General features: G+C 36.7%; 3 protein-coding genes across 6 annotated transcripts; 2 read left to right on the top strand and 1 right to left on the bottom strand.

Annotated features, from left to right (window-relative positions):
• Positions 1-157: 157 nt before the first annotated feature.
• LOC140013639 (glutamine-dependent NAD(+) synthetase-like) lies at positions 158-10264 on the top strand. Of its 3 annotated transcripts, none has more exons than XM_072063115.1 (14): positions 158-411; positions 1660-2070; positions 2611-2916; positions 3544-3756; positions 3972-4075; positions 4689-4823; positions 5038-5206; positions 5931-6066; positions 6872-7010; positions 7212-7388; positions 8110-8277; positions 8485-8580; positions 9572-9700; positions 9805-10264. In XM_072063115.1, exons 3-14 carry the CDS (start codon positions 2769-2771, stop codon positions 10027-10029), a joined length of 1839 nt encoding a protein of 612 aa, XP_071919216.1. In that variant the 5' UTR covers positions 158-411; positions 1660-2070; positions 2611-2768; the 3' UTR covers positions 10030-10264. The 3 variants fall into 3 exon arrangements, with proteins under 3 accessions (XP_071919216.1, XP_071919213.1, XP_071919214.1); XM_072063112.1 differs by having other exon boundaries at positions 3533-3756; XM_072063113.1 differs by having other exon boundaries at positions 276-411; positions 1969-2070; positions 3533-3756.
• Positions 10265-10596: 332 nt separating this feature from the next.
• Positions 10597-15275, bottom strand: LOC140013640 (luminal-binding protein 5-like). The gene is made up of 8 exons (XM_072063118.1): positions 14959-15275; positions 13672-13939; positions 13368-13582; positions 13021-13263; positions 11843-12322; positions 11573-11727; positions 11376-11458; positions 10597-11281 (listed from the first exon to the last, which is right to left on the bottom strand). The coding sequence occupies exons 1-8, from the start codon at positions 15014-15016 to the stop codon at positions 10789-10791; spliced, it is 1995 nt and encodes a 664-aa protein (XP_071919219.1). The 5' UTR covers positions 15017-15275; the 3' UTR covers positions 10597-10788.
• Positions 15276-18422: 3147 nt separating this feature from the next.
• On the top strand, positions 18423-25689 carry LOC140013664 (beta-amylase 1, chloroplastic-like). 2 transcript variants are annotated; one of them, XR_011820483.1, is made up of 6 exons: positions 18423-19124; positions 23008-23218; positions 23307-23423; positions 23564-24457; positions 24748-24854; positions 25183-25689. XR_011820483.1 is itself a non-coding variant. In XM_072063302.1 (4 exons), exons 1-4 carry the CDS (start codon positions 18589-18591, stop codon positions 24350-24352), a joined length of 1653 nt encoding a protein of 550 aa, XP_071919403.1. In that variant the 5' UTR covers positions 18423-18588; the 3' UTR covers positions 24353-24596. The 2 variants fall into 2 exon arrangements, 1 of the variants encoding a protein (XP_071919403.1); XM_072063302.1 differs by lacking the exons at positions 24748-24854; positions 25183-25689 and having other exon boundaries at positions 23564-24596.
• Positions 25690-27636: the final 1947 nt, after the last annotated feature.

Raw genomic sequence — 27636 nt, 5'->3', positions numbered from 1 at the left:
GACGAGCAGTTGACAATTAATAATAAAAGAGGTAAGTGAGATTATAAAAACATTAGGAGTACCAAGTGATATTATTACAAACCTCAGGGAGGTTTCTGAAATTATCCCAAAATGGTAGCGTGGCAAAGGCGAGAGCCCGTCCAAGAAGTTAGGATTTCCGTCCGTCCGACACGCACTCTCGAGCGTCCGGTCTCAACTCTCAGCTAAGCCCAGACTTATGGCCAGAAATTTTTATTACCGCCAATCTCACGGCCACCACCACCTCGCCTTCATCTTCCTTCTCCTCCGCCAAACCATATTCCTCTCTCTCTCTCTCTCTACTCTCTTCTACAGGGTCCTCGTCTACTTTTTTATCCAAACCTCTTCCTACTACTGATGTGAATGTTATCTTCTACTACACTACAATTCAAGGTTCTTATACATTTTCCTACTGCCTATTTTATTGTTAGATATTTTTCATAGATTTTACATTCTTATGCTCTTTCATGATTTTGATGAAGTTTTGCTTGTCTTTTTCTTTTCTTTTCTTTTGGTTATGGAAAGCATCCTGTTGTCAATCCGCGATATAGGCTATTGTATTGTTGTTATTGAACATATAAAAGTATTCGTTAAGAATGTAACTGAGTTTCAGTTTCCGTTGATTCCCGTTTGTTGTTGTGTTTTTTGTTTTTACGGCAGTATCATTGAACAATCAGCCATGCTTTTGGCATTAGTATAATTCAGCATCACTTCCTGCTATTTAGTTCAACCCAAAGCATAATTCGACTTTATGTTGCTACACTTTAGTTTAGTTTGGATGTGAGAAATCAGGTATGTATATCAATGCCATGGTTGTACTGAGAAGAATTGATTGGATGTCCGGCTACTTTTGCATTCTAGCAAAATAATTTTGAGTGTCTTAGTTCCGTTTTCTACTCTGTGTGGTTCTAATAAATAAAATTTTCTAAGAACAGGGTGTTGCTACTCTTTTTCTTTTTCCCCCAAAAAATTTTAATGGGTATGGAGATTAATTAGTTCTTTAAATTAGAAACCCGTACACCGTTAGCAGCTGTTTTGAATCGTGCAAGTTATTTGACCTTGAAGCTCTTATTGCAAATTCTGTTTCATTGTACAACTTTTTGGACTGATCACTTCGGAAGGTTATTGCTATTGAAAATGTTTTTTCAGAATTATCTTTTCTTTACGGAATTTAATGGTAGTTGATTGAGGTGCAGTTATTCCACCAACAACTGTGACTAATCATTTGGATTAGAACAATGATTTATTCTTCTAACTGATTAGTCTCCTTTGTTAGGGAATTTGACTCTCAATTGATTGACATTTAACTTAATGCATGAATTGCTTAGGTTCCTAAATTGAGACGATCTTGCTACCCTTTTTGCTTCAGCAATTGGGAAGAGGAGTTGTATCTATAATGCTAATGATTCCTGGGATGGGAGTTATATATTCTCATTCTAAATTTTTAGACTCATATTTGGTTACTTTTGTGTTATTGACATATTGAACTGTGCTAAAACCGATTCTAATCTTATAGTTTTGCGGCTCCCATTGGAAGCTATCTGTTCTGATACAGCCCAGAAGAAATAACTATTTTTTTTTAACCATTTCAAGATTAAATTTTTTTTCTTTTTCTAAACACATTTTTGGGGCCATTTGTAGCCTTCAGAGTTGTCATCTACAGCCTTTGGAGTTATTGCATGGATGGATCCTCAAAAAAGGTGAAACCCAGAAGATTATTGAATGGTTGGATTGAATTATTCACCGGCATCAATTGAAACAAGTAGTTAGCAGTATCTTTTGGTGTGTGGACAAGAATTTGAGTTGATAAGGCCAAAAAAGAGGAGAATTGGCAAAAAGTGAGGCACACAATAAAAAGATGAGATTGATAAAAGTGGTGACGTGTAATCTGAATCAATGGGCTATGGATTTTGATTGCAATATGAAAAATATTAAGGAATCTATTTCTAGGGCTAAAGAAGCTGGAGCTGTAATCAGGCTTGGACCAGAGCTCGAAATCACTGGCTATGGTTGTGAAGACCATTTCTTGGAAATGGATACTGTCCATCATGCGTAAGCTCCTCTCTGTCTGTCTTTTATTTTTTTTGTTGAATCTTTCAGGCAAAAAGAATCCAACTTTACTAGAAAAAACAATATTACAGTTTTACGTGCAATTGTGTGAAGGGTGATTCTAGTTTATAATACCGGTACTTCTTGAAGTGTAATTGCAAGTTTATAGGAGAATCAGATATACTTGTTAGGTAGCAGTTATGGGTCTTTGTTTGCTTGGGTCAATTCGCATTGTCTCCATTTCCGCTTCATTTTCTTGAGCCTTCTTTTTTCATGCCTCCCTGCTAAAAAGTTTTTTGTCTTCAAAATAATATTTTGCAGGTTTATTTAAAAAGCATGGTCTCAGAAATAGATAATGTGCTTCTAGGTAGTAGTAGGCAATGTGTAATTAGATTTTCATTATAATGTTTACTTTTCCTTGTTGGAAAAATGAATGGAAATTGAGCTGGAGGAAGCTATTGGATGAGTGCTTGTAACTGTTATTGTTTTGTATCTTTTGTTAGGAGCAAAATTTGGTCATGAAATTTTAAAGTTCATTTGCAGGTGGGAGTGCTTAACAGAGCTTTTGCGTGGTGATTGGACAGATGGCATATTATGCGGCTTTGGTATGCCTGTTATGAAGGGCTCAGAGCGTTACAACTGTCAAATTTTATGTTTGAACAGAAAAATAGTAATGATACGTCCTAAGATGTGGCTAGCAAATGATGGCAATTATAGGGAACTCAGGTGGTTTACGGCATGGAAGCAAAAGGATTATCTCGAGGACTTTTTACTACCTATTGCAGTCTCTGATGCATTGTCGCAGACAACAGTACCATTTGGCTATGGTTATGTTCAGTTTCTTGACACGTATGTTAAAGAACATTGCTAAAATATTTTCTCATGCGTAAATTGGATTATGACATTTGCCTCAATAACTGGCATCTACAAATCGAGGTAAATGAACAAGAAGACGACTATGCATCCTATTGTATCGAAAAAAAAAAAAGAACAAGAAGACGACTATGCATATATGGCCCAGCTCTGACTAAACATGCACTAATACAGGGAAATCTTGTTGCTGCACTTTTCTAGATGATTTTACTAGGTAGTGTTTTGTCTTGATGAGAGCACTGGGGAGGAATGTTTAAAGAGATTAGTCAAGCAAATATCCACGAACACCCACTTTTTGGGCATTCACTGTTCAAATTTCATTTCAGGAGCTCATCTTTAATTTCCTTAATTGCATATCTGATATTTAGTCATTGGATCACTTTTGTCGTGCTATTCATAGACTTGATTTTATAGTGCAGCCTCCCATGTGGCATGTTGTATCAGTGCAACTCATTCTGAATTTTGTCTTTAATACCATGACCAAACTACTTTGGTAAAATGCTTAGCTTGGATATTTATTTGTCATACAAATCTGCTGACCTTTTCCAACAAGTTGTTCACAGAGTAATGCTATAAATTGTTTGATCCTTAGAGCTGTTGCAGCTGAAGTTTGTGAGGAGCTTTTTACTCCCATGCCTCCTCATGCTGAGCTTGCATTGAATGGAGTTGAAGTATTTATGAATGCCAGTGGAAGTCACCATCAATTGCGAAAACTTGATATTCGGCTTCGTGCATTTATAGGTGCTACACATTCTCGTGGAGGAGTTTACATGTATAGTAATCACCAAGGATGTGATGGTGGTCGCCTCTATTACGGTAGGCAGTGATGTGTTCCTTATTGTTTCTAGTATTCTTTTAGTAGTAACATCAACTCTTAATATTTGCTTTTCTTATCTTTGTGTACTAATATTCTAGTGATTACTATTAGTGTTTGTTTGAGTGCATGTTTTCTGGGTAGGATATTAGTCAGTGCGCATTTTCAAAATGACTTCCTGGATCTTTTGGATAATTAGTTATTCTTTGTTCTGCAGATGGTTGTTCTTGTGTTGTTGTTAATGGAGATGTGGTTGCCCAAGGATCACAATTTTCGATCAAGGATGTGGAATTGGTAGTTGCTCAAATAGATTTAGATGCGGTATGATGATTATTTTGTCTCATTGTAGATGCTCTTTTGTTTTGTTGTTGATCTTCTCTTTGAACTATTGATTGGCGTGTTTTTCTGATGGAAGAAGGTCTAAGCAAATTATAAATGTGTGATTGCAATATGAAATTTTCATTTGTGAATTAGTTGTGTACTCCTGCTTTCTGATTATTTTGTTCTTTCCTTATACTGGTCATTGCAAAAAATGTTTAACTGAAATATGCGTGAAAATATGAGATGGTCAACCCATAAAATGTCTTGTTTACTGGAACTTAATGTGCCCAAAAATAAATTCTGATAAATGAGTCGGCAGCACATATTACATATTTGTTGCCATGATAATGAATCAGTTTTGGATACTGCTAACAACAGGCATATCACTAGTTGTCAAGCTGAATGTAATTGTTGTTCTATGAGTTCGTATCATTTTTAATCTCTTCATTGTAGATTGTTCTGTTGGTTATTCATCTTGTATGTGCTGATATTCACGTTTTGCTTTATGCTTTTTGTTCTGTTAATAACTAGTTGTTGCACATAGTTTACTTTTATTATACATAATTTACTCTTATGTGCTATAATTTTTCTTCCAACTTCTGCTTTTTGGCAGGTTGCTAGTCTTAGAGGATCTATAAGCAGTTTTCAAGGGCAAGCTAGCTGTAAAAAGAAAATTTCCTCAGTACTAGTACCTTTCAAACTTTGCCAATCTTTCAACCTCCAAATGTCACTATCAAGTCCACTTAAGGTGAGCTCTAATCAGCCGCATTTATCAAAATCAGAAGCATGTGAAGAGTGATGACTTGACTGTTTAGCTTTTTGCTTAATGCTAGCCTGAGGATCTAACAATGTCATTCAAGTTAGTTATTAAGAAATTTTACTGTTCATTTGTTTCACATTTGGTGTCCCTGCACTTCACTCAATGTCATTTTAGATATCAATTCTTTGTTCATTTCTCATAGATTAGATACCACTCTCCTGAGGAGGAAATTGCTTTTGGGCCGGCTTGCTGGTTGTGGGATTATTTGAGGAGAAGTGGAGCTTCTGGATTTTTGCTTCCACTTTCTGGTGGAGCTGATAGTTCTTCTGTTGCAGCTATAGTTGGTTGCATGTGCCAGCTGGCAGTGAGAGGTCAGCTTTTGGCTACAATATAGTTTTCTTGGTTTCCAGGATTTTTGAGCGAGTTCTAAGTCTTCAATTGCATTATAATCTGCCAGCTGTCAATTTGATCATTGCAAACTGGAGTTTACTCTCTTTTGCAGCTTGATGCAATATGTATGTATGTACGCACACACACACACACCCCCACATATACATATAGATCTATAAGTTGGAAATAGCATAATATGAAGCATCAAATCCTCACTTGTAAGAATTTTAATAGGTCAGGAATCAAGACAGCATGAAGTGTGCTTAGCACAACAAATATTCAACTATTCTTCTATATGATCAGCATTGTGCATTTGCTTAAATCATTCTAGAATCCAAATGGTAGTTCATTTGGATGTTTTAACCCTTCTGGAGTAAACTTAATTCTGGACAAAAGAAGATATAGAGTAATCCGAATCTCTTGATATTGAATACCACTGTAGCTGTCATGAACTGTTGGGATAGTGTTGTTTACCTGAGACTTTTAGGCTGCTACTTGAATTAGATGCACATTAACTGACACTTCTACTAAGTGAAGCCGTAGAAGTGGATTAAAATTGTTTTTTTCTGGAACTTTGTATTCTCTTGTTTGTTACACCTAAAAGATTAACAAATACAGTAGAAAGAAACAGAATTGCTTGAAGATTATTGGTGTTTGTGTCATGCTATATTTGTGCTTGGAGGCTGAATACACTTATTTAATCAGAAATTGAGAACGGTGATGAACAAGTCAAAGCTGATGCAATACGAATTGGCCATTACACTGATGGACAGTTTCCGACTAACAGCAAGGAATTTGCAAAACGGATATTCTATACAGTATTCATGGGTTCTGAGAATAGGTAAGTAAATACGTAAAAAGATGATTGTTTTTATTTTACTCTAAGCTTACACATTAAAAATTGACCTCATATGTATAGAAAGCAAGGCCGTGTAGGTTGCAGTTACCAAATTTTCCCAAGGAAATGTCTGGACTCATTTTTCACCTACTCCTTTTCCTTGTCCATTTCCCGTCTGATGGACCTGAAAGGATTTTTTCCAAAAAAAAATAAATAGAAGAGAGAAAGAGAGAGAGAGAGAATATGAAGCTACATGGTATATGGACATATGCGTAACATAGCCATGCATGAATATTTTACTTGAGTAGAAGCACAGAATTTTATAATTCTTCTGACATGATTCATCAATTTGCATTGGGCGCTTAACAAACTGTCATATCAACTACCAATCTAAATTGTCCTAATTTCACATATTGAGCTTTTTGTCTGTTTCTGGATATAAAAGAGAATTTATCTGCACAATCCGTCTTTTCTTTGTTTGAACAAATGTGGCCTTGCACATCATTTTAATGACTTTGAGGAAAACTTTTCTGAGAGACAAATTCCAAGTTTCAAATTGGAATTGAATCATGTAGCACTTATCTAGAGCAATAGGGTCATTAACTTTTTTTCCCTTTTTCCTTAAAGCGAATCTGCTGCATTCAGAATGCAATTGCTTTCATTTATACTCCTGAAGGTCCCAAAGTTATGCCTGCTATGTTCATCTTGCAATGCTCTCATGACATGCATTCATATTTAATTTCCCCTTTAATTTTATATCTTAAGACTCAGCATAAGAGCAATTAGCAAAGAGCTTCATCTTGTGCAGTTCTGAAGCCACGAAAACACGGGCCAAAGTGCTGGCAGATGAAATTGGATCATGGCATCTTGATGTTTCTATAGACGGGGTGGTCTCTGCACTACTTTCTTTGTTTCAAACTTTGACCGGAAAACGACCACATTACAAGGTTGATTGAATAAGAAACCAAAACTTCCCATCTTTATGTTGTGCCCCATTATTCTATTTTTGTTACATGTCATAAAAAAATTCAACCAACTCGTTAGGTTAGCTGCATTTCTTCATATTTTTCGATTGGGTAGAGTTTTACTTTGATCATTGAATGAAGTGATTCATGATGGAAGGCATTAATATGGTCCTTTCCACACAGGTAGATGGAGGATCAAACATTGAAAACTTAGGCCTGCAAAACATTCAAGCTCGAATCAGAATGGTCCTAGCATTCATGTTGGCATCACTCTTGCCTTGGGTTCATAGCAAACCGGGTTTCTATCTGGTTTTGGGAAGCTCCAATGTTGATGAAGGATTGCGTGGTTATCTGACAAAGGTACTGTTCAATGGTCGAATTCCTTAATATCTATGGGCATTTGGCTAGCTTAAATAGCAACTATAGTGATATTCAAGCTCTTCTTATAACTATACGCACTTAAAGTAGTATTGTTTTAGCTTTTTAAATTGCTTGACGTCAAAATCAGATATGAATGCCTGAAACATTTGAGTCAACATGGTGAGCATTTTGGGTTTTTGCTTTGATTGGTTAACTAGCATGTATTATCCAACTGTTGGCTTGTTCACTGCACTCCTGCAGTATGTTGACCCAAAAACAAAAGTAGGTTCCCCATGGCTGCAAGAATTTAAATGAATGGCTTTACTTAGCATTTTGGGCTGGAAAGGATGTCGCATCTGCTGTATAATAGTTCTTTTAGCACTATTATTAATTGATTTTGTAGTTTTGATATAGGATTTGTTTGTTATTAAGTTTCATTTTGGTGTAGTTTCTTGGAAAAAGTGAGGGGATTATTCGAATAAAATTTTATGACTTAAGCTTTGTATGTATTATCCATATTTTTTTTTAAGAAAGCTTTGTTAAGAAGTTGTCTTAGAAGGACAAGTTTTTGCTAAATCAGGCTCTGTTCAAAGTGTTCTCAGGTTTTAATCTAAATATGTACATTTTGATCAGGAACCAAAGCACAATACTTTGGTTTTCATATACAGGCCTGCACCACTTCTAATAGCATACAAACTCTTTTTTTTTTTTTTTTGTGCAGTACGATTGCAGTTCAGCAGATATAAATCCAATTGGGAGTATCAGTAAGATAGATCTTCGAGCATTTCTAAAATGGGCTGCCATTCATCTTGGTTTTCCGTCACTTGCAGAAGTTGAGGCTGCTCCCCCTACTGCTGAATTGGAGCCAATACGGGCCAATTACAGTCAGGTATTTATTTTTCACATGCCTCTTGTACTTTTAGTTTTTGCAGTATTCCTGGTAATCTGGATTCTTGGTATCCAAATGTCTCAGCTCTCTCGTTTTAACTAACTGAACTTACATAGCATGATTTTTTTTAATTGTTCTTTAAGCACAATACTTGTGAAAGTGAGTAGCCACGGGCTGAAATTTGATGGATTCTTTTTTGTGAATCAGTTGGATGAAGTGGATATGGGAATGGCATATGAGGAACTGTCAGTATATGGAAGGTTGCGCAAGATCTTCCGGTGCGGTCCTGTGTCCATGTTTAAGGTACAACTTAAAATTTTTCATGTTGTCTCTGAGTCTTGAATGTAGCGTCTTGGATGTCCCCATCATGTCCTTCCTCCCCCTACTCATTTGAGAAAGTTGTTCTATTGGCTATAGCAGACAGTCTTAATTTTTCTAGATTAATAAAGGAAATCAGCCGGATAACCTAGCTTAAATGACTGATTGGATAGCTGAATGAAAATATACTGGCATGGAAATCAGAAGGCTTTGCAACTTCTCTAATTTCTTTTAGTGATATCACTTTTGTTTCCTCAGACATATATTGGTACCATAGCCATTATCTATATACTATATTAAAAGAGAAAGTTGGATTTGTGGATTTGATGTTTTAGTTTTCACTTTCCAATAATAGCTTTAATATAGAATATCATATTATGAATCCAAATTTGATTGCCATTTTTTAATGTTTGAGGGTATATGTTTATTTTGAGAAGAGAATTTGGAGTACAATTAGATTCCCCTGGACAGGCTCCTACAATCGGGGCATTTTAAGTCAGGTCCACACGGACCTTTGCTGAGCATTACCTGACTTAAAAATTATAGAACTGAATAAAGCCACCTAGTAACACTTAGATTGTTAAGAATGTAAGAATGTCAAATATCATATCAACCGTGTGGGTTACTTGGAATCTGATATTGAGTTTGAATTCAAGAATCTCTGGCAAGGCAACCTCTTTTTCCAGTTTCATTTCCATAACCAGTTTGATGGTGCAGAACAAGGATGTGGGAGTTCATACATGGTTAATCAAAGACCACTAACAGTTCAGCTGATGGTTGTTTTTTCCCCCAATAATATCTGCAATTGAAGCTTTTCTTCTTTTCTTTTCCCCCTAGTTCAGATTGTTACGAAGTGCTTTGACATTTTTAAGGAATCACAATGACATGCTGCTCTAATTCAAACCTTGGTTTTAGTATCTAACTCTTGGCAGCAAAATTTAAATTTTGATTATTCTTCCTAATTCATTTGCTTCAGAATCTGTGTTATAAATGGGGTGGAAACCGAACTCCACTAGAGGCAGCCGAGAAAGTGAAGCATTTCTTCAAATACTATTCCATTAACAGGCACAAAATGACTGTATTGACACCATCTTATCATGCCGAGGTACTTGGAATTGTTGGAAGAAATTTCAAAGGATAACAAGTTTTCATCCTTGATATTCTTGAAGTGTAAATGTTATGGCATCGGCTTTTTTTTTTTTTGTGCAGAGCTATTCACCAGAGGATAATAGATTTGATCTTCGCCAATTCTTATATAATGCAAGATGGCCTTACCAATTTCGCAAAATTGATGAACTTGCACGTGATCTTGATGGTGATAAAGTTGCAATTACGAAATCAACAGACCAGGAAAAAGTAGGTGTAAGTGTAACAACAGATGGGGGTATGGGTGTTGTGGCAGCAGGATCAGGAGATCCAAGAGCTGGCTTTTAGTATGTGGTTTATCTTGAACAAGCTGGGTTCGACATTCTTGCTCCAGATCCTTGGTGTTTTTCGCCATTCCCTGCTTGTATATTGCTTAACCTGATATCCAACCTGAAGTTCCGAATAATGCTTGATTGGACTTAAAAGTGCGATTTTACCAATTGACAATCATTTCAGTGTATGGTGCGCTAGTATTTTTTATTGAAAGACAATTCACTTCCTCGGTTAGAGCTTTTCAACAAAATGTTTTGTAATTTGTAGCGTTCATATTTCCTTCCCAAAAGCTCGTGCTACATTTTGTTCATGTCCAGGCCATGCTTGGAATGGGTGACAGTTAACCCCGTCGGGCAATTGTCTACACCAGTGCACAGGTACAACCGTCCGTGCAACGCTACTATCTTCAATGGGGAGCTATGCTATGTTGAGCTCGTCCGCCCCCTCCCCCCTAAAAAAAAAAAAAAGCTTTTCTGCATCGCTTATCATTTTTGGTATGCGCCTTCGATTTAATTTTTTGGTCGTCTTCTTGCGGGTCCACTGGGCAGTGAACATTGTTTAAGTTTTTAGCAGGATTCAGAAGAACTCAAAATGTTAAGAACATATTTCCTCGAAAGTATGTCCACCGCAACAAAAACAAGCGAAGAAGGGAATTCTCTCCCCTAAGCTTCAATCACCAGAAAACTACACTAACTCTCTTCCCTAGTCTACATCCCGACTCTTCTTGCTGCCACGTCTTTTTCATCAGTGGTGAACTTGGATGCTAAGAGTCGCCTACAGTTCATCATGAGAATCATCATCCTCTGATGCGCCACCGGGAGCGCCACCTGATCTTTGGTAGACAGCTGTAATGATTGGGTTACAAACAGCTTCTACTTCTTTCAACTTCTCTTCATAGTCCTCTTTCTCAGCAGACTGGTTATCGTCTAACCACTCAAGAGCCTCCTTCACAGCTGCCTCAATCTTCTCCTTCTCATCAGACTCAAGCTTGTCAGCAAGCTTGTCCTTGTCATTAATCTGGTTCTTCATGTTGTACACGTATGTCTCGAGACCATTCCGAGCATCAATCCTCTCTTTCATCTTCTTGTCTTCCTCGGCAAACTCTTCTGCCTCACGAACCATTCGTTCAATCTCCTCTTGACTCAGGCGACCTTTGTCATTAGTGATTGTGATCTTCTCTGATTTACCAGTACCTTTGTCTTCTGCCTTGACATTCAAGATACCATTGGCATCAACTTCAAAAGTGACTTCAATTTGTGGGGTGCCCCTGTTTAGATTCAAACGGAGGTGCATTAGCTCGCCAATAATAATAAGCTGCAAACAAATCTTTCAACAACTTCCTGAAAGCAATGTAGCAATACCTTGGAGCTGGAGGAATTCCAGTGAGATCAAACTTTCCAAGCAGCCTGCAGTCCTTTGTCAGGCTCCTTTCGCCTTCAAATACCTTCCATTAACATGTAAGTTGTAACAACTACTCAGCTGACAATGAAATAAATTCACAAGTACCAATCACTTATTTTATGTAACTCCATGCGTAGTCTGGCTTGGACTACAGTACCTGAATGGAGACAGTGGTCTGCTGGTCTTGGTAAGTTGTAAAGACTTGGGATTTCTTGGTAGGGATAACTGTATTCCTGGGAATCAACTTGGTCATTACCCCACCAACAGTTTCAATACCAAGAGTGAGAGGAGCCACATCCAAGAGTAGAATATCTGCATTACCAAGTCATACAGAATGTCAGATCTGTCAACTCTCTTGAAACAATCAAGTTGCATCATAAATTTGTAAAGTATGACGTACTACATGTCTATTAATTTTAAAAAGTACCTTTGGTTTCATCACCACCCTCCCCACTTAGAATACCTCCTTGAACAGCAGCACCATAAGCCACTGCCTCATCTGGGTTTACACCCTTGTTGGGTTCCTTTCCATCAAAGTAGTCCTTGAGTAGTTGTTGGACTTTTGGGATCCTGGTACTCCCACCAACAAGAACAATCTCATCTATCTGGTGCTTCTCCAAACCAGCATCCTCCATGGCCTTCTTGACAGGTCCCATGGTTTTCCTAAAGAGGTCATTGTTCAACTCCTCAAATCGAGCACGAGTCAATGGCTCAGAGAAATCGATACCATCAAAAAGAGATTCAATCTCAACCCTAACTTGGTGCTGGCTGCTTAAAGCTCTTTTGGCACGTTCAGCTTCCCTCCTCAGCTTTCCCAGTGCTCTGTTGTCCTTGCTGATGTCCTTTCCATGCTTCTTCTTAATCAACTTGATGAAATATTCCATAATCCTTTGATCAAAGTCCTCGCCTACAACAAAACAGAGCAATCAGAACCATATGTAAGCTTTCATAAAAAATGCAAAGTAATAAAAATTATACAGGAAATTGGTTGCTTTAATCATTGTTCCATATTTTGCAAAATCAATGGCCAATTAACCATGTATTTAGATGAACTCATTCAATTTGTAGTTAACCCACCATTAAATATTAACTGCTGTGTGTCCCACAAGACAAGAAATGTCAGCAATAGGAACAGTATGCTACACCAATCACTACCCAAGCACATCCACAAATATCTGTCTAGAAAAAGGCAGTCCAAGGGGGGGAGGGGGGAAGTCCTCGACAAGCAATCCAACCCAAAAGATGAACAACAAAAACATAAACAGAGTTATCTACATATGTGATGCGCAAAAGTGCAATCACATGTATATACCAAATTCCTGCTATCCTCCATCACGAATCTTACCAAACCTAATAGTTGCCCAGATATTTGCATAAAAATGGGCTCAGATATATGCATGCAAATGGATTGTCATATTGGTGATCAGAATCATATGGTAAAGGTAGTGCCCATAACTATCCATACTAAGTTTGCATTATCCATAAGATGATAGTACAAAGGATCATGGAATATCACCAACTCATCAAAATCATTATCAGTATTACATAATTATGGCATATAAGAGCTATATAACTAAGAAAAAAAACGGAACAAGATATCCTCACCTCCAAGATGGGTGTCTCCATTTGTGGCAAGAACCTCAAAGACGCCATTATCAATTGTCAGAACGCTGACATCAAATGTTCCACCACCAAGGTCAAAAACAAGAATGTTCTTCTCTCCACCTTTCTTGTCTAACCCATAGGCAATTGCTGCTGCTGTGGGTTCATTGATAATCCTAGCAACATTCAGCCCAGCAATAATACCTGCATCCTTTGTTGCCTGCCTCTGGGCATCGTTGAAGTAAGCTGCATATTGCAGAACAGAAGGAAACCATTAGATATGATTTAGTGAATGTGCTTATAGGGCATAAAATATTATTCAATGAGTGACTCTAGAAATTGAACTATACCGGGAACAGTTACCACAGCATCCTTAATTTTCTTTCCAAGGAAAGCTTCAGCTGTCTCTTTCATCTTAGTCAGAACCATAGCACTAATTTCCTCAGGACTGAAGACCTTAACCTCACCATCCTTAATTTTCACCTGGATATAAGGTTTTCCATCCTTGTTGACAATCTTGTAAGGAACAAGCTTCATATCCCTCTGAACTTCCTTATCCTCAAACCTGTTATACAACAGTTAAGACTTCAATGAGTACATGTATACACACCAAAATGTTCTGCAAAAATGAAAATACACAAGAGTATGCCTTACTTTCGTCCAATAAGCCTCTTGACATCAAAGATAGTCCTCTCAGCATTAACAGCTGCCTGGTTCTTTGCAGCCTCACCAATCAGTCTTTCACTATCAGTAAATGCAACCCATGATGGCGTAATACGATTTCCTTGGTCATTTGCTATAATTTCAACATGACCATTTTTGTAAACACCAACACATGAATAGGTAGTTCCAAGATCTATTCCTATGACTGTTCCCAATTTTGTGGCTTCTTCTTTGGCGATGGAAATTGCAGAGAGACAGCCTGTTGCACCCAAAAGTAAAACTTGTGTTATTCACAAAATTCATCTGCTACCATTATGAAAGGGCAAATTCAAAAAAGAGCAGAAAACTAGATACAATGGAGAGATGGAAAGAAAATCAGATGAAATGGGACGTGAAAAACAAGTTTAAATGGGAGAACTGAATGCAGTAAACAACACATCAGATTGTAAAATCCAAGTCATTGCAGCACAATTTTGGAACATAAGTTTTAAAAGGCCAGCCTCAGCCTTCAAATTTCTATCTGCTGACAGCATCAGAAGGATCAAATTAATTGACATGCAGATGGTTTCCCGTCACAAGATAGCGGTCAGTTTTTCAACAAAGCAACCCCATGCTCCTATGTTCTTTGGTAGAAAAAGACATACTACTAAAGGCAAATTTAAACCATCAAAAGGAAAAAATATGACAATTTAACATAGGGCCTTCAGATTCGGACTTAATACATGGAATTGGAAACGGCAACTGAACAAAAGTAACATGAACGCAAAACTAAAGGTTGGCGCATATAGGCAAATCCCACTTACTACCATCATAACAATAATCACATGAGAATGTCCAAAAACGACCTTTCAAGGACAACTAAGGACGCATAAGTAGGCTATTAGAACCAGTACCAAATAATCGACATCAATAAAATCAGGTTTCACTACTAGTTCTTTTTGCATTATCAGTAAAACTTAACTGCTGGCAGAAACATTTGAATAATGATGAATTATAAAACTGGTTCTTCCAGTGATGCCCCATATACAAATATATACCCACATATATACATATCGGAAACGAAAAGCGATCTTACAATCCACGATTATATTTGCCAAAATACCAGCTGAAAACACTTTAGCTTGAACAAACAAGATTGGACAAAGCATAACGGATCTAGATCTACCTCAGGTATTATGAAAACAGACACACAATGACGAATAAAAAGGAGAAAACATAAAGGAAAGCGATTATCGGAATAGAACAGATCTAACGGTCCAACTACAGTAGAAAACTTACCGAAGAAGACAATTGCTAACGCAATAAAAGAACCGCTTCTCCTCCAGGAGACAGCCATAGCTCCAAACACACAGTCACACACTCGTTCTCTCAACTTTCTCGCTCTACAACTATCGTCCGAAATGTGTACAATTCGTTAAAAGAATTTTTGTGAAAGGTGGTTTTTTGTGTCAGTGGCAAATTGACAACACACTTTAATACCGCTCCTATTTAAATGTGAATTGCGGTTCCGAAATATATGTGTATATGTAAGTGTATATATATATATATATGTACACCCACACATACATATAGTCCTCTACTGGAAGAAAGGCGTTTGATTTGGTGTCCTATCATTTCCGCAAGTCGCGATTTTAACGAGTTAGTTCATTCGTTGATGACACAACCATGTCATTCTTGGTGACGTGGACCAATAATTTTGGTGCTGGGATTTGCTCAGCCAATTGCGATGGTTCTTGTGCTGGGACGATCAATGCCGTCCAATTAGATCATGGGTAGTACGTGTCAGTTTGCTCTGGGGTATTACATTTTTCTTTCTTTTCCTTTATTTGGGGAATTGTCTTTCATTTTTTATTTTTTTGAAATAGCTAATTCTAGCACCAAATATATAGTAACTAGTGTTCCAGGCATGTACTAATACACGTGAAACTAATAACAAAATATCATTAATTCTTTTTGAGTATATTTATTGAAATTATTTTTGGGATAATTGGTTTTATATTTTTGACAATATAAATAATTCTGAATTCAACAAAATAAAGTATACAAATAGACACTTAGTATTTAGAGCAATCCATTATCACAACCGGTAGTTGCTAGTAAAAAATATAATATACTAAATAATTTGAAAATAAAATAAAAAGAAATGCATGGTACTACTTGCTAATATGTAATATTGGTAAACCCCCTTCCCATTTATACATACATATATACATATATATATATTATAGAATTAACTTTTTATGCATTAAGTGTCATGATTTTTTATACTTTAGTATTGAATATATGCCACATATACATAATATGAATTTCAAATTTAAATTTATGTTGTGCAATGTGATCTAAATCAATTGGTGTAAAAAAAATTATACATTAATAACATATAAAAAAATTTATCTTATATTATATATACTATGTATTAATGTAGTAATTCCACTTCGCATCCTCTAAATTATATATTATTTTCACTTTGTATTTTAAATTTCAGTTTTAAACACGTTATACTCTGTAATCTTCAATCTTTCCCGTTTGACTATAAAGTTTGTTTGGATTGTGTTTTATTTGGAATATTTTTACTGTAATACTTTTTGTGATGTGATGTGTGTGAGATAAAAATGTAATTGGAAAGATAGAAAGGTGTATTGAAAATTGTAATGATGATGTAAGCAGATAAAATTGGGGAAATAAAACACAATCCAAACAAACCCAAAAGTAGTGAGCACGAACACGCGCATGCTTGTAGCAATTGCAAGTCATTAGAAGGATTAATTTCATTTTGTACCTCTTAACTTGTATACGAGTTTTACTTGTACTCTAAGATTTAATATCAGACAAATTGCACGCCAGGCTCTTGGATCCATCCAGTTTGAGTCCACACCCTCAATTTTGTTTATGAGAGTACCTAAAATTGATTCTCCTTTAGTTCAATATGGATTTGCATATCTGAATAGACCAATCTATACTTAAAAAATGCATGTATATTAATTAAAGAAAAATTAAAAGAAGAAAATTTTCATTGCAAAACAATAGAGATGCACTAAGAAAAAACTATCATACAGTAAGGAGGAAAAAACTGGAAAATAATGCAATAAATTTTGTATGATAAGCAAGTCAAATCTATAGATGATGTGTAGTGAATTTATCTTGAATGTGTTTTTTGCACAAAAAGAGTAAATTTGCCAATGTTACACTGAAACAAAAGATATAATTATCATTGGAATAAAAGGCAAAAAAAAGAGATATCGAATTTTAAAAAAAAAAGAAAAAAGAAAGATATCATTTTCTTAAATTAATTCAAATAGATAAAACAATAAGCTAATTTATCGCACTTATTGTGGAACAAAATCATATACATATTAAGATGTTTTGCTTACGATGTTAACAATTAGATCCAACCGGAACGCATTAAAAAATTCAGAATATGGTAGAATTTGAGAATCATATACAAGTTAAGGACTGCAAAGTGAAATTTGTCATCTTAATGATATGCAATTGTAAGCTCTTTAGCCCCGCTAATTACTTAGTTTTGCTTACAGAATTAATGACTAGAAGATCGGAACAAGTCTAATAGGATCACCACTAGGAGTGGACTAACTCAACCTATGCATTTAAATAGCCCAATGAATCTTATTATAAGCCAAGTAACCATCATCAATTCAATCGAATTCAAGAATCGGTTAGAAGAGTTATAGTATTTATAGCCTAACACGGGTTTTTCACTGACTCTTTCAGTACATAATGGAATAGTTTAAAGAGTTTAAGGTACAATATTTCAACAATAAAATTTGAGATACAAAGTAGAAGTTGAGGACAAGTTAAGGGGTGAAAGTATAATTAATCCTTTTTGAAACCGTTGAAAATAAAAGGAAGAAATTGGAATGGTCCAATGACTCCGATTGGCACGTCGCATCCTCCTCATTGAGTTATAGATTATGCTAGTGCGCAATCAAATTGAAATACAAATGCCAAATGAAATGATGAGTTGTGAGTTTTATTGGCTAGAATTAAAATAATATCAGTAATCACCTACAAAAAATTGAAAGGGAAATTTAACATTCAAAACAATATATTGTTGCAACATTTTACAACTAAAATGAAGTAACTCAAAAACTTGTTGAATTTAATCGAGGTCAATAAAGTTTTACGTATATATGTTTTTAATTTTTTATTTAATAATATGAAATATCTATTTTGTTTCTTATTTAAAAATATATAAAATATAAACTTAATTGAACTTGAATGAATCTTGATTGGATTCAACGAGAACAAGTTCGAACTCAAATTCGAACTCGATTAATTAAAAATAAATTTAAATTTGAATTTGAGTTCAATGAGTTTGAACTTGAGATCGAATCCAAATATTATAATTCAAATTGAACTCGACTCAACCCGATTGCATTTTTATCTCTGTCATATTTGTATAGTTTTCAGCACAATGCATGACACAAATTCATAGAAATGCATCGCAAATTTGTTTTGGTGATGAATAGGCTCCTGATATTATTTTCACTCATCAAATTACGTGAAATGAGTGTGACATTTCTATAAACACGAAGAAAAAGGGGATCCAAAACGCATTTATATAACTTTTTCACTTCCATATTCACTGACTAAAGTATTTGGAAAATTTTATTTTTGATTTTTTTTTCCAAACACTTTCTTTCACCACATTTTTAATTTTTAAACTTTTTTTTTTAAAAAATATCTTACATAACAAATTTACAGACGCCGTCCTCTTTCTCCCTCACACACACACACACACACACACACACACACGCTCGTACTCGCTCACTGTGGCAGTCGTACTGGTGCTCGTTAAACAACTTAAACTGACTGAAAGGATTGAAACATATTGACATACACCGGATACGTACAATCCTCATCATCTGAAAACCCTAACCCTCACCACCAATGGCGATCGCATCGCCATCGGCACCGAGTTTCTCAGCCTCCTTCTGCTGCTCTCGGACCGACTTCTTAACTCCCTCCCTCCGATTTTCCTCAATTCGGTTCCGAACTCGGCCATCCGCTCACCCACTCACCCTCACCTCTCGCCTCAACGCATCCTCTTCCTCCTCCACACCTTCCAATGGTTTCGAGTTCGACGGTGATCTCCAATATGAGCTCCAGCACGGCGTATCCTCGCCATACCACCGCCGCCGGGGCTCGCCGGTTTTTGTCACGCTGCCGCTCGACGTCGTTAGCTCCTCCTCCGGGAAGATGAAGAGGAGTAAAGCTATGGCGCAGTCATTTCGCGCCCTTGCTGCCGCCGGAGTGGAGGGGGTGGTCATGGAAGTCTGGTGGGGGCTGGTGGAGAGAGATTTCCCTACGGTTTACAACTGGCAAGGCTATTTAGAAATTGTGCTTTTGGCTAAACGTTTTGGTCTCAAGGTTAAAGCTGTTATGGCATTTCATCAATGTGGAACTGGGCCCGGCGACCCCTTCTGGTTGGTAAAATTCCAATGCTGTTACATTTTTTTTCATATTGTTGATTTGACTAGAATTTATCCATCTACTTATGTACTTAGTTTTAAGATTGTGAGTTGTTTAACGTGATAAAAATTAAGAAATGCCGATGCTTGTACACTGCATCCATCGGTCTTCTAAATTTGTCCGTGGCAATAATATCTGCACTACTTACTATATGTAGTTTGTACTTGAGCACTTGCCTGCCCATTAGCATGGCATTGAGTGTTTGTGTATTTTTCAGGCTTGGTGATTTTGAGTTTTGTAGGCTTATATTTTTATGTTTAATTTGGTGCATGTGCAATCATTAATGCGCTGATAAGCATCTTTCCAATGTAAGGTACCTTTCTGATGTTTACATATTCAGTTTGACTATTTTGGGATTTTTTTGAATTGTTGCACCTTGAGGGGGTGTTTAGGGGAGATGATGAGCATTTTCTACACCATAGAGTTACTTGACAAATACTTGATTGGATAAGTTCAATGCTATAAGATGATCACAGATGTAAGCTGTTCCTACTAGACTAGGACACTATTAACTTCAATGATCTCTGGCTGTGAGAAAGGCTTTACACTTTAGGGTCTTCTTAAGATCCCGAGAGATTAGGTTCGTCTACTTCAGTCAATGGTCTTTCCCGAGTAGAGATTTCTAGGAATGTGATTACTTTGCAGTGGTGAATTGTCACCTACTTTTTATCTGCTTGCATTGGAGTGAGATACATCTAATGGAAGGTTGGTGATTGGTCAAGCAGTTGAATCTTATATTTTCCCTCAAAAGGAAGAAATCCAAGCTGTCTGAAGCGTCGAGGAGGTTGGAAGATGTAAGTATGTTGCTATGTTGTCCCAAATATATATTTTAGATGCATTTTAGGAAATTGTGTAATTTTATCCCAGTTTTTCTGCTATGCTTGGGAGGAGTGAGATGGGAAGAAGAGAACGGTACGGAATGCAGAAAACGTGTTTTTTCGTTCCTGGGAATTTTAAAGGTAAATAAAAAAAAAAAAAAAACAAGTCAGAGTAGATATACAACTAAAAGCCTCCTTAAAGTTTCTCACATTAGTAAGTAGAGATGGTCCGAAGATAAAGTTGATTGTTGAAAATACATATTTTCTGAAATTTGCCCTCATCAAATTAATGGAAAGGACTTATCATCAGAAGTAATTGAGCTTTTCGTCTTGTTTTCTTCTGAAATTCCAAGCAAAAGGGAGAAAGCTTCTTGTCCTCTCTCTTTAAGTTTTCGAAGAACATGTCTTTTTTTTTCTCCTTGTAAAAGTTCTGGCTCTTTTTCTTTTCTATCCAATTACAACTAGGCATCAACCAAGTTTATTAAATTCTAATTTTATTATGTATATTCATTACAAATTTTAAATCCCCAATATTTGTGCTCACACCAGAAGTTTGTAATTTTAGAAGGAATTTTGTATGCACAAAGTAGACCTAGTTTTTTTTGTCACCAATATGTTTGCTTATTTAAAGTACCAAAGGAACAGATATAAGTACCTTGAGTGGGCAACGGATATAGCAAAACAAAAATGGAGGAAGTGATGGGTGCACTTGCTTCCTTGGAGCTGCTGAGCCAAGCACATTACAGAAAATGAGAGAATGTAAGTGCTTGAAGCATTCAAGAGTTTGGGATGTGGAATTGATTTCTGGAAACTCCATAGACAGCTAAGTTTACTGTCATTCATGATCTATTAATTTTAAATGCCTCATTTATTACTCAGGTAATTTCTTACACTAGAACTAGGTTTGCTGCACATGTAAGTGAGGAAAACCCTAGCTTCATTTATGAATTTTGATGGTTTTAGTTCCAAAGTAGTTAATAAAATAGTAAATGATGTGGTCAAACAGGCCATCAGGGACTAGCCCACGGCACTCGTGGGATCATATATGTCTTGGAATTATGTCTGCATTTCATTTCCTGTGCATGTGCCATGGTTTCTAGTTCTTAATAAGCTTCCCCTTTTTCCTCGTTTGGTGCTCTTGCTCCGACATCAAGATTCATTCATCAATGTCAAGATTCTAGATTGATTAATCATGATAGTATTGCTGTTATTGCTAAATAGATTGGGAGCTTAAACCCAGGTGATTGTTCAAAGAATTTTCGTTAATTATATGTCGATGAACCAAGTTTAGACTTTGTGTGGCTGCATTTAATTTCATTTATTAATTTAGTTGCTCACACTACATGAGTAGCTAAGATAGGGGAGTAGCCGCTGACTCGTAAAGTTTCTGATCTATGTAGAGTGTTGCAAGACAATTTGTAGATTTATACAGAATATGTATTTCAAATTACCTGAATCTCTGTTTCCCTGCTGTAATTTTTTTCCCATCTCATCAGTTTTCTCTATCTTTGGAATTATTATCTATAAGTCGATGAAAATCCAGATATCTGAAAAGGTAAAAACAACTCACAGACTGTTTGGTTAATCCTTTGGATGTGGAACTGGGAGAATGTGAATGACAAACTCATTAATCAGAATGGATTCTATCAAACCTCCAACATCTTCAGTTCAGAAGAGGAATTTGTAGCATTAATAATTGAAGTTAGGTGTAAGTGGAGATGGTTTAAAGACTCAAATATTCTTTTCTTCTTCTCCTCCTCCTCCTTGTTCTTGTTCTTCCTTCTCTTCGTACAAGCAACCTAAACTGCCTCCAACCATTGGCAGACTGCTGGCTGCCACCACCACTTGCCAGCAGACAATTCCGAATGAGAACACATCTAACTACCCACTTTTTGCATAGAATTTAGACATAGCCTCAAAATCACCAAAACCCAACTTAGAAGCCTTAGTTGACCAATACTTATGTAACACTGTATTAATTAGATTTGGTCGACAATTACTACCAGCATTACCACCTGTCTTATTTCCCAACCTTCATAAAAAGAGACAAAAATGATATACTCATCACCATTAACCTCACAGCAAGTGTAGATTTGTCTAACTAACTGAGAAACGTCTGATAGGACTTTGAAATGAAAAAGGGTTCTAGTTATGGTTAATAGTCTTTATTATTATTATTGTTTCTTCCTGGTTTTAGACCTGGGAAAATGAGAGTAATGACAAATCACATGTTTTATTATTTATTGATCCGGATTATGTATTTTCATTTTTGCCCTTTTCGAAACAAAATTTCCTGTTGTCAATACTCAGACACCCTAGTTGGATGTTGATTCTCTCTAATGATACACCTTTATAGCTTTTTGTTGCTGTTAGCCTGTCCCTAAGTAATGAATGGCAGCTCCAAATTGAGAATGAGGGGTTATCTAAGGTAGAATGAGTTAAAATTTTTTCATATACATAAAGAAAGTTATGAATAGGTAGCACTTCAATGCTTACGTATAAGCTTAAATTGTCATACATCCTTAACAAGCTTCATTTGTGATTCACAGTATGACCTTGAAGAGAATGATATGGAGTTATCGTGTAATAGAGAAAACGTGGTACCGGCCATGAGATAGACTGTAATTTAACATGTATCATTTTCCCTTTCAGCCATCCTTCTTTTCACCAATCCCTCAAATTATGGTGATATGGTCTGGAGATGCGATAAAACAGCTATATATATATCGTGCGTATGTATGTACATGTGTGATAGGGTGTATCCAAATACATCCATGCATAGTTTAAAATGCTGTGTTAGAAGGGGCTGGTAGTTTTAAGATGCAGATTTTTGGTTTGAAGGTTATACATGTTTAAATCTAAGTTGCATTCAAGTTTGTTGAACATATGTTTTTCCTGTAACCTTAATGCTGGAATGATTGTAGTTTTAGCTTTCTGAGCATTCGATAGCCATTTTTTCTTTCAGATATACCTGTCTATCTGTTACTGGAACTGAAACTTCTGTTTTCTGTGCCCCTAGGATTTCTCTTCCTCAATGGGTGCTTGAAGAAATGGATAAAAAACCAGATTTAGCTTATTCCGACAGATTTGGTAGAAGGAACATGGAATATATTTCGCTAGGATGTGATGTTCTTCCTATTCTTTATGGACGATCACCAATTCAAGCATATGCTGATTTCATGAGGAACTTCCGAGACACCTTCAGACCATTCCTTGGCAGCATCATTACTGTAAGTTGACTGGCTTAATGATTTATTATATCTATGCATAGCTTTATACACCTTGTGGTTTTCGTTTTATTAGCTGTTCCATTTGCAGGGAATTCAAGTAGGAATGGGTCCTGCTGGTGAACTAAGATATCCTTCATGCCCAACTCAGAAGCTAACGTGGGCATGGCGCTCTCGCGAGCTCGGTGAATTCCAATGCTATGACAAGGTAAGCTCTAAATAGAGGTCACTTTCATTTGAGGGGAGTTACCTCACCATGTTTTTACTGTTTTCCCTAGTCACTTCAATATCCCATGCCTATCTTTCATGTTTCCAAGTTTTGATAGTTTTCTTCTTTCAATTTGCCAGTATATGCTTGCATCTCTAAATGCGTGTGCCTGGGAAAGAGGAGTACGCGAGTGGGCAAATGGGGGCCCTATTGGTGCTGGCAATTTGATGCATGATCCAGAAAGTACAGAATTTTTTAGAAGCAATGGTTCATGGAGCACACCATATGGGGAGTTCTTCCTTGAATGGTACTCAGGGTTGCTAATTCTGCATGGGGAGAGGATTTGCAGGGAAGCAGAGTCTATTTTTCGTGGCATTGAAGTCAACATGTCAGGAAAAGTGGCAGGCATCCATTGGCACTATGGCACTCGATCCCATCCGTCAGAGTTAACAGCCGGTTACTACAATACTTCAATTCGAGATGGATACCTGCCTATTGCTCGCGTATTTGGTAGGTATGGTTTTACTATGTGTTGTACTTGCTTTGAAATGCAAGATGCAGAAGAGCAGCAAGTGAACCCATTGAGCAGTCCTGAAGGATTGCTTAAACAACTTCTACTTGCGGCAAGGGTTTGTGATATTCCCCTGGAGGGAGAAAATTCAGCATCTAATTTGGATGATGATTCATTTCAGCAGGTGTTGAAGATGTCAAAATTCTATTCAGATGGTTTACAAAGGCCATCTTTTTCTTTCAACTTTAATAGAATGGACAAAAATTTATTTGAATATCATAATTGGGTTAGTTTTACTCGATTTGTCAGACATATGTCAGGTTTCAACACTTTTCGGGCCAAGCTAGATTTTGGTGGAGGTGATTCGTGCCATTCTTCAGCTGCTGCTGCTAGTACTGGAGCTGTTCTTGCATATTAAAAGGCTGCATCCATGTACACGTTCAGCAGTCAATTAGATATTTGACCACCACCTACAGATCTGTGTATACCCAACAGCGGCTGCTAATCTATTGTTGTTAATTGTGTAATGTTGCTCTGATTTTATTTTTAATCTTTTATCTTTCTTAAACAAAATTTTGTCATTGGAGAGCGCCAACCAAATATTTTCGAAAGGTTGGCTTCAGTTACAGTAAAAAAAAGTATGCTAGTAATTGCCACTGTAATTCTGTTTTTGCTTTATCCACATTCATGATGATGATATCTGTTTTGCTTTTAAAAGCATACATCCCTTTTCTTTTTCTTTTTCTTTTTTTTTTTCTGTTTTGGGTGTTATAGATCCTTCTAACTTGGTTTTTGGTTTTTATTGCACAATAGAGCCAGGTTGGTTCAATTGCTGCCCGAGAAGTTTATACCAATTTTGATACCGTCAAATCCATTACTGAGGATCATTGGCCTGGGCCCTTTTTCCTCTCAACTACTAGGTTGGTGATGAATGTAATCAATATCAAAACTCTAAAATTCGGTTTCCATACAACGAATTCTCCACTTTTTGGGTTTTTGTGTTTGGGGAGAAAAGGGGTCTGGCTACCGGAAGGTGAAGAACGGAGAAACAACTTGAATTTGTGTGCCGAGTAGCTGCCTTCTTCCATCTGTAAATGCTTTGTGATTGTCATAGGCCTGAAAAGTAAAAAGGAGAAAGATGAAGAATTGATCTAGGAAGAGCACAAGGGAAGGGGAGTATGATGGTGGGCAGTGTAGGGCAGGCGGTCGCACTTGAGAACTAATTAAGCTCTGTTTGCTCCACTGCAGGTGTAATTCTTGACCTCGTAAGAGTGGACGAATTCTATCAACAACGTTCGCTTGACTTCATAAGATGATAACAATACACCCCCCCCCCACCCCCCCAAGTATTCATCTGTCCTGCTCAAGTATAAACATGATGACTGAAAATTTACGAAGATGACCGGTCGAAGAAATGGGAAGTGATGCAATCGGAGGTGGAGAGTCAGCTCAGCTGGGTTGAAAGTGGTGAAAATTTTTTATGATTTGACTGCTACCAAATTCATTTGCATTTATCATGGTGGTTGTCGTTCTATGTGAAATGAAGTGACTCTGGCAAGACCACGCAGCAACAGCCGACAAAGGCAGGCATGCTTGCTATACCTATACCATTGTGAGAGAGGAAAAAAAAAAAAAAAAAAAAAAAAACTCAGCATGTTAACGGAGGTGACAGCGAATTGCGCACCATCGCTAGTGCATGTCGCAATATCAACATCTTCTCTTGTTTTTGCTTATGCTATCGCTGTTCTTATGCTATCTCTGTTCTGTTCTGCGTGGGGAGAGAGAGAGAGGGGTAGGGGACGAGGGAGGTTGAATTGAATGTGGTATGTATGCACTTTGTATGAATCTGTCTGTCTTCAACTTTAGTGCCTGACACCTAACGAAACTCAGTCAAACGTTCAAAATTTGTAATCCTAATTTTACCCGCATTATTTAAAAAAAAAAAAAAGAAATCAATTGCGGTTTAAAAGTGGGAATTTAAAAGAGTTTTTATGATTTCATATCTTCACAAGTCGATATAAAAATACTTATGTTAATGAACGGCCGAATCACACGGTATATAAGTAACAAGTCTTTAGACCAAAGTCGCTTGTGCGTTTTGATTCCCATACGCATAGAATTCATCGTTGACGTTACTAACATTGTGAACTAACCTTTCTGCCCACAAAGCTCTCTACATCACTTGATTGTCTTCCTACAACCACAAAGTGGCCATCCCTATTGACAAAAACGCTCTAGCTGTGCCTCTGTAACTGAATCAGCCAAGAAAGTAGATCTGGTCAAGGATATTGATTAGAGACTTAATACACCATGAGCCGTTTGCCCTAGTGATACTACTAAAAAAAACAATGCTAAGAGTGTGTAAAACGGAACCGTAACTTGCAATGAAGAGTAGATGTTTGTAAGTATTTCAATTTCTTGAAGATGGTTGCTGTCTGTAAGTCTAACCATGCATTCGCACTTTTGGTTGTGGATTGTGAACCAGCTAAATCTAATTAGTAATTTGCCACAAACTAATACGACAAACACTTGATCAAGACACAAGCAAAAAGATATGCTTGTCAGCTACTGGAATTACTTACCGACCCTTCCCACCCCGTGGCCCCCCCACAATAACCAAAAAAAAAAAAAAAATCATAATGAGTGGATCCTTGTGAACTTTGGTTATCCTCCAACACGTAATACTCCCTCCGTCGTCTCACTTTGATGGTCCTGTTTTCTTTTTTTATTCATCTCAAATTATACTTCACTTTTCAATTGAAAAATATAGTTGTATTTTAATTTTTCTAAAATATCCTTATTCAATGTAAGTTGTTGTTACTATAAATCTACCTCATTTTTAATGAGAGTCGATTCTTTTTTTACTATCAATTCAAGTTCCCATAAAGTTGTACTCTAATTAATGTGAGGATATTTTAGAAAAATAACTACCTAAATTGATTGTTCTAATAAAATTAACAACTTTTTCTTAAACTGTGTGCAAAAAAAAAAAATCAGGACTATCAAAGTGGAACGGAGAAAGTACTATGTATGTACGACAACAAAGCTAGCCGACAGAAATGCATGTAGACTAATCTTGATAAAGCATATGCCCTTAAGCCTCTTTAGACTCTCTATTTTTGTAAAATATGATAGATTAGATTATACAAATGCTATCATTACCCGAAAAAAAAAAAGTAAAATTCATTTACCAATTAAGTTGCAGCTGTTTGGGTACGAAATTTGTGAATTGTATTTGTAACGGAGGGGGGAAATTTTAGATAAAATATTTTTTGTTTTTCCTTCATTTTTCTTTTCCGCTCTAAGTTCGTTGAACTCAAGCAGTGGATAGTAGATACCGAGGGCACACGAAGTTTGGGTCTCAATAAGCGTTCGTAAATCGCGTCCCGCGAGAGAGAGAGAGAGGCACTAGGCACAGTGAAGAGGACTGAACACTAGTGCTGGAAAAGGCGATGGAAGAGTTGACTTTGGGTGATAAAGAGTGAAACTGGTGAATTGGGATCCAGGATTTATTTTCAAGAAAGCTATTGAGTGAGTGAAGGGAACTATGACCACCGAAAAAAGAAGACAACCACAGCAATGAACCGCACACCCCTTCCAGTCTAGTCTTGGCCTCTATAAAACTTTATACTCACAGTATAGCAGTGTAGCAGTTCATTCATTCAACTGAAAGTTATTCCAAGCAGGGTAACGGGTAACCAG

The sequence above is a fragment of the Coffea arabica genome, chromosome 8c, assembly GCF_036785885.1.
Source record: "Coffea arabica cultivar ET-39 chromosome 8c, Coffea Arabica ET-39 HiFi, whole genome shotgun sequence".
Taxonomy (NCBI): domain Eukaryota; kingdom Viridiplantae; phylum Streptophyta; class Magnoliopsida; order Gentianales; family Rubiaceae; genus Coffea; species Coffea arabica.
This window is presented reverse-complemented; position numbering and strand designations above follow the sequence as displayed.